This window comes from Myotis daubentonii, chromosome 1, assembly GCF_963259705.1.
Source record: "Myotis daubentonii chromosome 1, mMyoDau2.1, whole genome shotgun sequence".
In the NCBI taxonomy this organism is placed as follows: domain Eukaryota; kingdom Metazoa; phylum Chordata; class Mammalia; order Chiroptera; family Vespertilionidae; genus Myotis; species Myotis daubentonii.
This window is the reverse complement of record NC_081840.1, coordinates 65248697-65264652: the sequence shown is the minus strand read 5'-3', so window position 1 is coordinate 65264652 and position 15956 is coordinate 65248697. Positions and strand designations below refer to the sequence as shown.

The window sequence follows — 15956 nt, the reverse complement described above, 5'->3', positions numbered from 1 at the left end:
GTTATGTATATAGTAGAAAATCAAACTTTTCCATGCACTAAGCAAGACAACAAAAATGTAAAAAAAAATAATAAATGGGCGATCAGTGTTTGAAAACCACAAACTATACTATGTGAAGTTGTAAAAAGGTTGAATTGCTAAAAGAACAATTTCCTTCTGCCAGAATATTCTGCACTATACCTTTCTTTCCTTTAATTTTCCTTCTTTTATTTTTTCTCTCAAGACTTGGGAGTTCAGGAGAAGATCCATCCTGAGGAAATACAGAAAATTGAATAATATTAAATATATAATGGCCATTATCCAGAAGGGGAAAAAAAGAATTAGTTATGAGATAGTTATACAATATTCTTTATTATTTTTACCATCACTGACAGGATAGTAATAGAAGTATCCTGTACATGATATGAACTACAATATTATCTGAATAAATATATACATGATCTTTTTTTTAAATCTAAGGTCAAGTACCTTTTAGCATTTTAGAGGTAGTGAAGCCCACAGGGCAGAGGCAAAGCATTTCATACCCTGGTAAAGCAAGACCGAGAAGCATGGACAAAACCAGTGATACATCTATCTGATTTCATCGTGGCAGTTTCTACTTTAAATTTCAGCAATAAAATATTCACAATGAAAAGCTAAACAGTCTATTGAGACAAGCCCTAAGATATTGGCTTTGTCATAGAACAATCTCTCACCCAACTACAGTATCTAGCTCAAAGGGGGGCAGAGCTGGAATTTGAATCCAGGCCTACAGCCCAAGCCCTTATTCGCTCTATTATATTATATTGCCTCAGTATTAAAGGAAATAGCCCATTTTCTCACAGTGCTAGATTCCAGACTGTATTACCGTCACAATTCTTTCTTTTCAGAAAGGGTTTCTGAAAGGGTTAAGCAGTATTAGCAACAGAGATGCCAGAACAGAAGTGGTGTCAGTGAAGGAACGGATTCTGAAAGGCCATGCTGGATGAATGTAATACGAAAGATAGAGTAACGGAGACTACAAATATTTCTAAGACTATGCTCATATAGATGCACTCTATTAGCATTAAAACTTGGTGTTAAGCCTAAAACTCCTAGATCCAACAAGCCTGCATGCCCTCCGAAGGCAACACTAGAGTGCCTTTCTTCGGCAGCTGTACAGAATGCATCATGGAAACAGATAAAGTTACAGCTGAAGATGTGGCTTACTCCTTGTCAGGTGATAGAAAAATGATTGGCTTGATGACTAATTTTAGAGATGACTTCATATTTTCCTAGTACTGTACAATCATATTCAATTACATCAAAGTTAGTAGAATTACTCAGTGAAAGAAACCAGTAGAATAATCTGAAAGCAAGAGTAAGAACCTCACAAGTCTTCTAGGCCAGAGTAGGCAGAACCACAACCCTGGACACCCAAGAAAAATTAAACCGTTAAATCTTTCTTACAACATCCAAGTCACCACATAAAATGTTCTACAAAAGGCACAGAGAATCATACTCACTCCAGTGGCTCTTCGTTTCTTTCTAATGTTCTGACCGTCATTTTGTTCAGCACCAGAGGTACAGCTACTATCTGTGCCTGCATCTGCCAAATTAGAGCCTGCAAGAGCTGAGGATGCACATGATGCTAAAGAGTTCCCTTCTCCATTACTCTCCTTGGCATTCGGATTCTCTGAAGGTGGTCCAGAACTCTCCCGGCTGTTCAGGTCTTTTGTCAAATGAATCAAAGATTTTGCACACTCAGAAAGTAACTGTGCACTGTGCCGCCTTCGAGGAGCAACATTTTCAGCCCTTTCACCTGTTCTGAGGGAGGCGGCCAGAGGTGTCACTTCCTGCTTAAGGCCCACGGTTGTTTTTGGACTCTGTGCAGCCCTCGATGAGTTACTAGGTGAAAAAATCTGCTGGGGCTCATTTTCTTTGCCTGCACTTTCCTCACTGAAGAAGCTATACGCAGGAGCCCTGTCCATGATCACACTGCTCTCAGAAAGGCTTCGTTTCCTTGCCAATCCAGGAGATGAAGAAATGGACACATCTTCCCACTGGAATCCTTCTAGATTGGACAGATCAGGCTCCTCATCCAAATCCAAGACCTCTTGTTCATTTTGAACTAGAGGCACCATTTCTATGCCAAACCTTAAGAAAGAAAGAAAAGATCATAAATCCAACATGGTTGAGAGAAGGGAGCACCACTTCACGTTCCAGCCTCTGCTATGCACTGAAATGACAAACATAAATAAGATGGTTCGGCCCGCGAGGAGCTCAGTCTGAGAGCTTTACGTAAATAACCACAGTATGAGTTTTGTATTATAAGTATTGTAAAGCAAGACACAGAGAGAAGTATGTCTAAATTAGCAATTGTTACTAAATTAGAGATTAGCATACAGCGATGAGAATATGAGAAAGTAAAAATTGAGGTTTTTATTTCATATGGAGCTTGAAACCAACAAGTACATAATTTTAATAACAAACCAAAACAAACAGAAATGTCTATTAAGCATTCACAAATGTCAGACATTATACTAAGAACTTTATATTTGTTTTTTGTTGTTGAATGTCTTACTGATTTTTTAGAGAGAGGAGGAGGAGGAAGGAGTGAGAGAAACATCAACGTGAGAAATATCAATCAGTTGCCTCCTGTATACACCCCGACTGGGTATGTGCCCTGACAGGAAATTGAACTGTGCACAGGATGATGCTCAACCAACTGAACCACACCGGCCAGGGCAGAGCTTTATATTTGTAATCTCAAGTTATGGGAAAGGAAAAGGGGGTACAATAAATACATTACTTCAATAAGGATAGAAATTTAAAGTGGGAGAGCTATATAACTGTAATCAGCAGGGTGATGTTCAAGTAGCAAATCTGTGTTGAATGCTGCTTTACCATTCAGAAAGTTTCGTACCTCAACACCAGATGATTAGCCAAATTATTACTCAAGTACTTAAGAGAGAATACTTTGTGATCACACTTATAATGCCCAGAGTAAATACAAGAGGGTAAAGATTCTAAGTAAAAGAGAATGAGAACCGTAAACTTAAAGTAGCATCACTCAATGAAGATCTATAGATAAGAATCAGATTTATATACTTTTTAATGCTGTTACTTTCTGGCTCCTAAAACCAAAGTGCGGGATTTCTGATTTTTTTTTTTTTTTTTTTTACTATGTCCCCACATCATTTCTCAGAAGTAGTGTTCTTCTTTTTAACCTGAATTTCCTGCTGGGAAACACTTTATTCCATTTGTTATAGAGTAGCAGTCACTCTCTGATAATTAAACCCAACATTCACAACACATTTTAAAAAACTGATTATTAGAGGAAGGGAGGGGGGGAGAAAAGAGGAAGGGGGAGAGAAAGAGAAAGAGAAAGAGAGAGAGAGAGAGAGAGAGAGAGAGAGAGAGAGAGAGAGAGAGAGACATTGATTTGTTGTTCCACTTATTTATGCCTTCATTGGTTGATTCTTATATGTGCCCTGACCAGAGATTGAACCCACAACTTTGGTGTATCAGAACGACGCTCTAATCAACTGAGCTACCAGGCCAGGGCACACATATTTTTTGCAAACATTTAATTAAATGTAACAAGAATTCTTCTCCTGACCTGGGTCAAAGGGTAAACTTGAAGAGAAACGGACACTGAAAAGCAGCACATACCTGGGTAAGCCTTTGCCTAGCTCTTGCTTTTTCTTGGTTACTTGCTGAATGACCTGCTCCCAGTTGACATTTCTCCGAGATGCATTTAGGATCTGCCGAAGAGTTGGCTTGAGCCCAGATTCCTTCTCCGTGTCGCTCTTTCGATGGCCACTAATGTTGCGGATGCGGCGAGCACTATTGAGGTTTGGCTCAGGAAGGTGTGCGCCAGTTTTGCTCTTCAAACTAATGTGCCGGGTGAGATCTCTTTGGAGTGATGCAGGAAAGCCAAGCTTACTTAGTTCAGGCAGGAGAAGGCCTGAGGGCTGAGTTATATCACTCTTTTGAAGCTCTGCGTCCAAGCTAGTGCTCTCAAAGCCCTCTGTTTCATAAGATACACGAGGCTTAACAGACTCATCAACCTGTCCATCTTCTAGAGAGGTTTTTAAGTCCAGTAGTAAGCCAGAGTGTGGACTGGCTACAGATGTCATTTGTAACTCAGATTCTTTCTGGTCAACTACTGACTCGCATGGGGAAGTGGATAGTTTTCTAGGTGTTTTCAGGTTGTGGTGTTCTCCCTCTTTCTCGTCAGCATTTTGGGTGCTGCAGGATAAGACTTCTGTAGTTGCAGAGTCCAGGGTTCCAATTTTTGTTCCATGCTTTTCCACGTCAGATATTTCTCCATCACTCTCATCTTCTAATGAGTGTACTTGAAACTCAATCTTCAAAGATCCTTTTTCAGACTCTTCTACATTCCTACTTGCTTTGTCATAGTTCCTGGTCCTTTTAGAAGTGCTAAGAAGTGGATCTTGCAATGACTCATGAAACTGTAGCACCTCTTTGGCTTTTTGTAGTGTATCACTTAAATTTTCATCAGATTCCCTCTGAGTGCCAAATCTACTTTTATTCCCTTTTAAAACACGAGGACATGAACTTTGCAATTTGGACCTGTAAGAAGAGCCATGATTGTCTTCCCCCTTGTGTTTATTTAAGGAATTTGAATGTTTTCCAGGAAAAAAAGAATTCGCTTTGGTGTTTTTTGAGGGATTCTTTGAATCTTGCTTTTGAGGGACTGATTTAGTGACTGGAATTGGAAGAAGTGGGGATTTTAATGATGGCATCTTATTTAAGTTATACGCTTGCTCAGAAGTGGCTTTGTGATTAAGAGATCCAGTATGTGTTTCTTTTTGTGTTTTCAATGTTGGGGAATTATTTGTTTCATCAATTTGGGATGCTTGTGTTCCTTGGATTAAAGTAAAATCAAACAAAGGCTTATCTATCATTTCTGACTTGTTCCCAGTAACATCTTTCATTCCCGATTGTAAATCCAGAGCCTTCTGGGACGGGTAAGGAGTCCAGCGATGGTGCTTTTCCCTTGCAACATTGCCGTTCTTCCCACCAATTTTGGAAGCTATGGTCTCTGTCTGCTTAGCGGTTTGGCTTTCTGGCTGCTCAAAATTAAAGTCAAATAAGATTTGTGAAGAAAATTTATCACTTGTATATCCTTTAGAAGGACCTCTGTATGTGGCAACTGTACTAACTTTGTCATTTTCTTGCCGCTGCCATTTATATCTCTCTTGATTGTATTTGTTTGACTTGGATTTCTTGTTCCATGGCTTAGCCATGTCTTCCATTTGACAGTTAGAATTTCTGTTTCTGCCTGGTTGAAATTTGTCTCCAGGACTACTGTAATTCCAACTATTTGTATTGCGTACATTGGATTTCCAGTTTCCGTTACTGCTGTTCACATGCCAACTGGAAAAGCCACCTGTTCCTTCAGAATGCCAGCTGGAATTCCTTCCTGTACCATTGTGATTCCAATCTACTGTTCCATTATTTGAATGCCAACCACCTCCAGAATTACTATGGTTATGAAACCAAGTTGAGGAGCCTCCTGCAACACCCTTATGCCACCCTCTTGGTCCAGCACCATTCCTCAAAGAATGTGCAAAGTTGTTTTTCCTCGTATTACTAAAGCCATCTTTCTCCCACTTCCAATCCCGCTGAGGAGGTCCCCGATGGTGCCATGCTGGCTGGCTGTAGCTCTCTCTGTCTTGGTAAGGAATTCTGTCTTCTCGTCTCCGCTGGAGCTGCCTGTCATCAGATTTTATTTCTTGGCTGCCACTGGAAGGTTCATCTTGTCTGAAAGAAAAAGTTTTTCATTACTGATTTAAAGGAATTCTTTTACTTCCTTTAAAGGCATAACCCACCAAACTTCCCCTCAACCTCCCTCCCCTGTTACTTAGACTATTTTATAATATAGAGTCCATTTTTACTTTTATTTTTAATATTTTTTAAAATATATTTTATTGATCGCCTACAAAGAGGAAGGGAGTAGACAGAGAGCTAGAAACATCGATGAGAGAGAAACATCGATCAGCTGCCCCCTGCACATCTCCTACTGGGGATGTGTCCGCAACCCAGGCACACGCCCCTGACCAGAATCGAACCCGGGACCCTTCAGTCCGCAGGCCGACACTCCATCCACTGAGCCAAACTGGTTTCGGCCATTTTTATTTTTAATAGTAGTTGCTGGTCAGGGCCAGCATTTTGAAAATAAAAACAATTATATTTTGCAGCTATGGTTAGTTATCATAATTAATACAATTTAAGTTCAGCTGGTCTTAATATTATTATTTCTCCAGTTGTTGGTTCTTTCTGGAAAAAAACCAGTTTCTTAACCTATTTTAAATGGCAAGATTTTACTATGCATATCCATGTTCATTAATAAATACTTTATGCCCTAACCGGTTTGGCTCAGTGGATAGAGCGTCGGCCTGAGGACTCAAGGGTCCCAGGTTCAATTCCAGTCAAGGGCATGTATCTTGGTTGCGGACACAATCCCGGTGGGGAGTGTGCAGGGGACAGCCGATCAATGTTTCTCTCTCATCAATGTTTCTAACTCTCTATCCCTCTCCCTTCCTCTCTGTAAAAAATCAATAAAATATATTTTAAAAAATAAAAAAATAAACACTTTACCAAGCACACATTCAATGACTATTAGTGGAGAATGAAAACTTTTATGCACTGTTTCTATTCCTGAAGGGCTTACAACCTAGTTGACAAAATAAGGTCTCAGAGTAAAATAGCACAAAACAAATAAGCAGCACCCACAATAAGTGCTATAAGGCATTCCATGTCCTAGAGGTTTTTATAAAGAAGCTACAGCTGTATGAACTATTCATGTTAGTCAAGAAGCCCACAGAAATGGAATTAAATTTAAGGAAACATCACAGGAATATGTATAAAATTATATCCTCTACAAACTTCCTATGGTATGCCTAGAACAGTACTTAGCATATGGAAGGTGCTCAAAAAATTGAGTAATACTAGATAAAATTTACTGAGTACCTACTAATTGTCAGGCATTTAATTTTCACAACTCTGAAACAAACATTCTTATTATTCCTACTTTTTAGCTGAGGAAACTGAGGATTAGAGAAGTAACTTGTCCAGAATAGCACAGAGAGTAAGTGGTATGACAGAGATTTGGACCTTGGCAGTCTGACTCTAGAGTCTCCACTCAGCCACTAGGCCTTGATAGAATGAATATCCCAAAACAAAGTTTCTATAGTTGGGTCACCTGTTCTGAACTTGACATGAATCTTAAACTCAGTACTGACTTTATTTTTTAAAAATATATTTTTATTGATTTCAGAAAGGAAGAGAGATGGAGAGACAGTAACATCAATGATGAGAGAGAATCATTGATCAGCTGCCTACTGCACATACCCAAGTGGGGATCGAGCCCGCAACCCAGGCATGTGCCGGGAATCCAACTGTGACCTCCTGGTCACACACAACCGATAAGCCATGTAGGCCAGGCTCAGCACAGACTTTAATTGGCTCTAAAAGCTTCTAATGTCTTCGAGATTAGAAGTTAACTATAATAATTAGAAGTTACCTCTAACATGAATTTACTGAGAGGCTCTTTTACCCTCTGACATAATGTTTAATCATTTACACAGATAAGCTAACAATGGCACAAGAGTGTAATAATCAAAATAGAAGTTAGTCTCCTAGAGGCTCTACGAACACCATAAAACAAGAGTAAAGGACAGCTACTTCATTACACTGAAAGTAGTGAGAATGTCATTTGAAGGACTGAACAATTAAAGAACCAAGTTGCCACTGACATTTTAAAACTAAGAAAGTCTCCTTCAAGGACTTGTTCAAAAAGCATTTAGCATGTAGAGTAAAAATTACTTTCTTTTTTATATTCAAACCTCTAACTAAAAATGAAAGGTAGACCAGATATAACTAGTACTCAAGAAGGATCTCTAAAATCTTATTTTAGAATTTTAAATGTTTCTCATCATGCCCTAGGACTTGCAAAATTACCCCATCTCATAACTGGTTCTCTCTTTTACTCATATCTGAAAATTTCTGCTTCAATAATTAAAGTATTTAGACCACAAGTCAGCAATTTTAAAATACAACAAACAGCCTAATACATTAACATAGATGTAGGTATGAAATTATGTAGTACAAGCAGGAAAACTTATACTGCTGAAATGATCTTGTCAAATTTAAAAGATAAATTTATTCAATAAATATTTACTAAAGCACTTAAACAGGAAAACATAAATCAAATATGGTAGAAGCACCATGTTAATTCAATTAGGCAAAACAGTTTTTCCTAAGGGATACAATAAGAATATTATATAAAATAGTCATATGAAGCTTATATACTAATACTTTTTCTACAAGAAAATTTGGGTATCAAATAAAAATAATTTTTAATAACCAAAAACTTTGGAACTAATAAAAATAGTCCTATACAGAGTTATCAACATGGTAAAAATTTGAGATATGTAGCAGCAATAGCTAGCTTTCTTAGGAACAACACTGAGGGTTTTTTTTAAGCAGACAGTACAGTAGTTCAAGAAAGGATTCCACTGCCCTTTTATGTGTAAGACAGCAACTTCGAGCTAAACTTTACAACTAAGATAAGATTGAATGCTATAGGCTGACAAGTATGGAAATGGAAAAGGTATTCTCTACTATCCTGTTTCAGATAAGCTTTTTTAGAAAATCAAAATCATTACTCACCGACTTTGTTCTTTTCTTTGCTTTATTAACTGGACGAGTTCCTTGTCAAAATAATCTTCTTCTTCTTCTCCCTTTCCATCATCTTCTCTTTCCTGGGCATCAATGTTATCTTTGTGCAACTGGCCAGAAATGTGCTTTGCATATGCGGAAAGACCCACTTCTGTGACCCCGCACACCCGGCACTCATGACTGCTGTCCCTAGGGAAAGAGGGAGATGAGGGGCATTCAATTCTCCCCACTGGCATGGCACACTCACCAGATCTGCTATAGTTTCCTCTGAAAGACACCGCACACTTTGGCACAGTGGAAAATTAGTGCTAATCAATTTCAATAGTCCTTTCATCCCTTTTAATGAGTTTGTTCATAGTTTACTTTTTTAATGAATTTAAGATTCTTTTCCAGCAATCAAGAGGCAGTACACTTCAGAATAATGTCGTTTAGGAGGAGAAATCTTCTTGAATTGCTGTACTTAAAATCTTGCCAGAGGAAACATGGTGAAAGGGGAGGCAGGGTAGGGGGCTCAGAGCAAACAGAAGTTGCTCTAGAGCACACCCATGGTGCCAGCTGCACTCAGGAAGCCTGGTGACAGCACTTCCATTTAATATCTGGCTCAAGAACTTTCTCCCAGTGAAAGTGAAGGGGTGGAGAAAAGAGTAGGCAGCAGAGCCAATCCCAACTGGGTAACTAAATCGAACAGCTGGAGCTCTGCCTGGAATGCGAAGATTCCGGACCCAGGGCAAATGACCAGAGTAGTCTCAGCAAACTTTTTTGGTCTGAGTGATACATGTGATCTACATTCTGCATCAGAAGGGCTTATTTTAAAGGGAATGGAAAGCATTTCAGTTGTAGGAAGTCAACAGCTGTGCTAGGCAAATGGTTTTTCTCAAGTTTCAGAATATGCTAGTTTAGAGAGAAGCAAAACCAAGTTCTTAGTTAAGAAATTGATTGAGCAGACTTTTACTTTACACACTCAGTGGTAAAGCTCATCCTTGGCCAGTTCAAGAAGCTGTAGGAGACGAGGAATTTAACTGCTTTTTTAGCGTCCTGATGTCTATGTGGTCATTAAGAAACAACTCAACTCTTAGCATTTGTCTTGGGGTTACACTAGTGATACTTTTGCATTTCCTATACCGATCTATTAAAAACAAAACAACTCAACACAGAAGACATGCTGTCTTGGATAAAACAGACTCTCTATATATATATACACGATTCCATCTTCCCCTCACATACATCCATCAAGACATGGCAGAATTCATATCAATTAACCAGAAGAGACCTTCAAAACTGAGTACTTCATTTACTAGTTACAAATCACCTGAACATTCATTAAAAAAAAAAAAAAAAAAAAAGCAGCTTATTGAGCAACTACTAAATTCTAGGCACCATGCTAAGTAGATGACTACAAGTTGTCTAGGGTGACAAAATATAAACAAAAAATGCCCACTATGCCCAGTAAATTTAAAAACAAAGAACACACTATTATTTTACTTGGCAAGAATCATAGAAAATGCCTCAAAAAAATGGGGAAAATTCAGTTTTTTGGGCTGTGTAATCTTAAATGCTCTGGATAAATATAGTTTTTGACATTAAGATTCATTTTAATAAGTTCTAACCAGGTTCCCTGAAAATATCATTACCTGATTACCTTAAATATTAATAATTCCTTCTAATCCTCAAGGAACTTTAATACACTGTTTTCACGAGTTTTCCACCTCATTTATATACTTAGAGAAGAATAATCCTCAACTTTCTCCAATTTATCAGGGATAGCCATACTCTTCTCTCATGCAATTAAAATTAAGGTAGCTTTCCAAGTGAATGTTAACTTGTAACAGAAAACAAGCCTTTTCTCACAGCAACACAGAAATAAGTTTAAAATATATAAATATAAATCAACCCAAATGGCAGCATCAGAAGTCTCTGAAGACTGTAACTAACATAGCATACATAGTTTATATTATAATAAAAATGTAAATCAACTGAATTTTCTGGTTAAAAAATCTTTTTGGTTTTAAACTCTCTAAAAGTATGGAACGTGTTCTAGTCTACTTTTCTATCTAAAAGCTTACAGAATGCTAACCTGTATATTGCAGTACCAAGAACATCATTCTAAAAGGTATTCTTAAGTAAAATCCCTGATTTTATCCTTACTTTAAAATGCAGACAATTTTCCTCATGTCCAAACTATCAAAATCCCTCCCTCTCTCTTTAAAGACATAATTGGAAAGCCACACTGACTTTTTAAAATATTAAGGAATGTAGTGTAAAGTAGGCAGTATTTATTTAACTCTGTTAAAAAATAAACATTCATTTTCATAAACCCACACACTTTGCAATCTCCAAAGCACAAGCATATGTTGGACATGTAACAGACACTTAAACACAGATTTTTAAAACATTTCTGCCTTCCTTGCAAAAACTAATGATTAACCATGGTTCCAAAGTTATTTAATAGAAAAACACCTTAAGAGATCCTGCCCAGAAGGGTACAGGCAACATAAAAATTAACAATGGAAACAATTTATCAAAAGCCAGAAATCACTAACATTTTTCTTATAAATGAAATCTAGTTTAAAGAAGAGAGAGATAAGCTTTACAAGAAACATCAAAAAGAGAAAAGAGGATCCATATTTATCTATGAAAAGAACGGAGTAGGTCAACCACAAGTCTTAAAAATTAGAACATATCTGTGTCTGGAGACAAGCATATTCTATACACAATATGCATTCATGCTTCCATAGATGGTGCCTGGGAAAGCACATGTTTTAAAAAGTTAACAGCATTTTAAATAAAATCTTAATAATGAGACTTTTCAGTTCTTTATCAATAACCAGTTAAAATATTACTTTGTATAAATATGTCAAGTAATTCTTGGAAAAAAGTACTGCTTTACTTCTTGACTAATAAAGGCAAAAATTCTCCTCAGGGTGTGCAAAGGGCCAAAATTAGCTTCATCCTGTTACCACCCAATTACCTCCTGTGTGTGAAAGGCAAAGCCTTAAGATATTCTAGCCATAAGCTTTTCTTTATTAAGCTTGCTCTAACTATACCACAACAGCTGGTTGATAAATAAAGGTTTGTGCCTTTTTAATAGCATCTACCCATAGAAACTACTTTCAGGCCACACATCTGAAAAAGTATATTAGGAAAAAAATAAGGAAATGCTTCAGATGTCCACACTTATGAACCAAATAAGATAAGTTATTTAATTCTCAATCAAGCTGGCATGCAAAACCTAAAAAATATGCTCTTTACATTTTTTAACCAGATCACAACCAAAAGTTATAGTGATCTATTCTATACTAATAAAAGGCTAATATGCTAATTAGAGTGGACGTCTTCTGGACGTCCTTCCAGATAAAGCTGCAGCAGCTGCCTGAGGCTCAGGCAAGCTGCGGATGGCGGCGGCTACTGCCGCCAGGGCCAGCCTGAGGCTCAGGCAAGCCACGGTGGCTGCGAGGGCCAAGACTCAGAAAGCCACAACGGCCGGCAGTGGCAGCAGCAGAGGCATGATGGGGGCATTGCCTTCCCCTGATCGGCCAGGTCACCTCCCGTAGAGGGAGGCCAGAGGCAGCAGGAGCGAGGGGGTGATGGGGGATGCCTTCCCCTGATCAGCCAGCCTCCTCCCGCAGAGGGAGGCCAGACTGTCAGTAGAACATCTCCTGAGGGCTCCCAGACTGTGAGAGGGGGCAGGCTGGATTGAGGGGGACCCCCCATCCTCCCGCCCAGTGCACGAATTTTCGTGCACTGGGCCTCTAGTACAAATATAAAAAGAAACAAGAAGCCATAACATCATGAAATTCAGAGGGGAAAAAAATTACAAAATGATGATAAAAAGAAAAATAAATACTAATTGATAACTATTTGTGTCTATGCATAAACTAATGGTAACTGCTTGACCCTACAGTAAATGCTGCAAGTTAAGTAGATGACTTGAGATTTTGTTTGTTTTTTATAGTTTTGTCAGCTGTTTTTTCTTGCTATCTGTTTGCCTTCTCCCTTATAATTTGTTACAGGCCAGAAAACCATTATAACTTATTAGCATGGTATCTAAAAAATGAGTAAATAAGTATTAAAGTGCTCTCCTCTAAATAAAAAGAGTTTGGACGTTAAAGCGGACATTTATATTGTCAGCTCAGAGGCTTCTAATGCTTTCTCTTTAATTATTTGATTATGCTCCAAATAACAAAATGGTAGACAAATTCTCCATGGCAGTTAAATTCTCCAGGGAGGAAGGAAAAACAAGTTACAGAAAAATACAAATGTAGCCGTGGTTCAGTTATGTTAGTAAGACAAAATGTGTGTGTATAGCTAAATATAAATCTATGTATACACACAGAAAGAGGTTTGGATAGGATACACACCGAACTGTTGACTTTCTTCTAAGACAGTGATGGCAAACCTATGACACACGAACTCATTTTTTTGGTTGATTTTTCTTTGTTAAGTGGCATTTAAATATATAAAATAAATATCAAAAATATAAGTCTTGCCGAAACCGGTTTGGCTCAGTGGATAGAGCGTCGGCCTGCGGACTGAAGGGTCCCAGGTTCGATTCCGGTCAAGGGCATGTACCTGGGTTGCGGGCATATCCCCAGTAGGAGATGTGCAGGAGGCAGCTAATCGATGTTTCTCTCTCATCGATGTTTCTAACTCTCTATCTCTCTCCCTTCCTCTCTGTAAAAAATCAATAAAATATATTAAAAATATATATATATATATAAGTCTTTGTTTTACTGTGGTTGCAAATATCAAAAAATTTCTGTATGTGACACGGCACCAGAGTTAAGTTAGGGTTTTTCAAAATGCTGACACGCCAAGCTCAAAAGGTTCACCATCACTGGTCTAAGAGGAGCGTAGGAGTTAGGGCTTGAGAGGGGGAGGGAGGTGTTAGACGACTTCTACTTTTTTTACTTTTTTGATTCTGTATTCATTATGAACATGAATCTTAATCAAAATTTGTTTTTAAAATGTTTTAAATAGCTGATTAGTGATCTTTAATAGGCTTTAACCTACCAATAAAATCAACTTCTCTCCTAATGACTAGATTTATTGACCTCATTTGTTTTATTTTATAATATAGTCAGGTGGCAGGCAAATAGCCCAGAATAAGGTGAATTCCTGAAGGAAGTTTATTGGAAATGGGATTAAGTAATTAAGATAGTCTACACATAGTTGAAAGTTGACTATTTCATAGGTTCCCAATAACAATGAGTTAAAGATGATGTATATTCAAGGTTATAAGGGCTCTCCAAACTAAATCAGAGTGAAAGGCTCATACTGCTGCTAAGACCTAACCTTCACACAGTGAGTGGAAAATTCCACTCATATGCTAAACAGCTGCTGAAAGTTTAATAACATATTAATTAGCTCACACAATCTAAAACTGTATTACTTACAATACATATAACTCCAAATGGCTTAGGCTGGTATCTGAACAAAGCTTGTAACTATTATGCATGGAATATATATATATATATAGCTAATATGCAAAGTGTCCCCTTGGGAGTTCAACCGGGAGTTCAACTGCTCGCTATGACATGTGCTGACCACCAAGGGACAGTACAGAACGAAGGAAGTCCGGGGAAGGAAGCCCGGATTGGCCCTGATTGCCAGCCAGGCCTAGAAACCCTACCCGTGCACGAATTTCGTGCGCCGGGCCTCTAGTAAGATATAATTAATATTTTTCAGTTCCCCAATGTTTCTGTTTCATATTGCCTTCAAATTTCAAATCCACAAGTCAAAACATCAAAAAACGAAACCATAGAAGAAAAAAATGAAAATGGAATACACACATATGCTACATTTAATTTTTTAAAGGTGCTTACTTACTACATTTTCTTTCCTTAAACATCTCCAGCCTTACATCACAAAGCAGCACTTTGATTTCTTACACTAATGAGATTTTGTACTATTTAGCAGACTTTGGACTTTTCAGACTATTCTAGCAACACTAAACGTTTATTGTATGCAATAAAATGTCCTAATTGCAAGGCTGGTGTGTAGGAATGACAAAGCTTGCTAGCTCATCCCAATGCACCTTTGTTATAATCTACTTACTATAGCTGCTGAGAATTCTACACATTAGAGATGCACAAAAGATTTAATTTTTTTGAATGACAAAAAATCTATAGTACTTGTTATTAATCCTAAAAGATAGTTCTATGCCATAAGATAATATTCTTTTTGAAGGATAACTAAAATAGGCTGACAGGTCTCATCGTACTCAGCTCCCCCCACATTCAGAAGTTTATGGAAGACAGCGGTTCCCATACCTGCCCTTCAGGTTCTCAAGTTCCCTGTGATGCAACATGCTCCTCATGTGCTCGTCCATCTCCTTCAAAATTAAAGAAAGCAGATTAAAGGGGGATTGTGTTGTGGAAAAAAAAAATTCCTCTGTTCATGTTCAATCAACAATGGGGACTCAAGCTCCTAGTGTCATAAGTGTTTGTGGTTACTCTTCTCAATTCAATATTGTAAACAGTTCCTTATTAAATATTTCTTTAGCTATGTTCTATTTTCAAATAAAGGAATTTTAAAGAACGGCCCATATAAGTGGCTTTCTAAAAAGGTTAGAAAGTATATTGTTTTAAGACGACAAAAGCTTTATGAATACATTATGTGAGCCCAGCTGGTGTGGCTCAGTGGTTGAGCGTCAACCTATGAACCAGGAGATCACAAGTTTGATTCCTGGTCAAGGCACATACCTGGGTTGTGGGCTCGATCCCGTGTGGGGAGTGCAGGAGGCAGCTGATCAATGATTCTCTCATCATTGATGTTTCTAGCTCTCCCTCCCCCTTCCTCTCTGAAATAAATTAAAAATATATATTTTTAAAAAGAATAAATTACGTGGGTTAAATTCTATCCCAATATAAGGAATCACTAAAGTTTATTTTTTTAAAAACTCTGAAATCACATAACTTCTCAACTATATGACTACTTTCCTACATACTCTCTTTCCCCACCCAACTGAAAGTTTCTCAAAAGTAAGTTACAACTCATATTTATGTCTTAGCCTGGGCCTGGCATATAATTTTCAATATCTGTTAAATGAACAGATGGATATATCAATTCTAGACAGAACTTATGGATATAACAGAACTTCTCTATGATTGAGCATGAACTTTTTTATAAATACTTTTGAGCACAGCAGCTCAATCACATCTTCATCTTCACTGCCCGCTGCCCCTATTTGATTTGTTTGGTTCTAAAGAAAAGTTTCAACATTTACTAGGTTCTCCCCTTTCTGTATCCATCCTTTATGGGAAGAAAATTACATCTGTGGGAAGAGT

The 15956-nt window shown here is 37.8% G+C and overlaps 1 protein-coding gene across 10 annotated transcripts in view; it reads right to left on the bottom strand.

Annotated features, from left to right (window-relative positions):
• Positions 1-15956, bottom strand: part of ZNF106 (zinc finger protein 106) — a 59218-nt gene that overhangs the window by 26362 nt on the left and 16900 nt on the right. For 6 of the 10 annotated variants that reach the window (XM_059704174.1, XM_059704200.1, XM_059704210.1 and 3 more), the window contains 5 exons: positions 14940-15001; positions 8662-8859; positions 3634-5751; positions 1485-2115; positions 181-250 (listed from right to left, as the gene is read on the bottom strand). In XM_059704174.1, coding sequence (XP_059560157.1) covers positions 181-250; positions 1485-2115; positions 3634-5751; positions 8662-8859; positions 14940-15001 — 3079 coding nt within the window. The remainder of the gene's footprint in view (positions 1-180; positions 251-1484; positions 2116-3633; positions 5752-8661; positions 8860-14939; positions 15002-15956) is intronic. The other 4 variants (XM_059704226.1, XM_059704236.1, XM_059704253.1 and 1 more) reach the window with 2 other exon arrangements.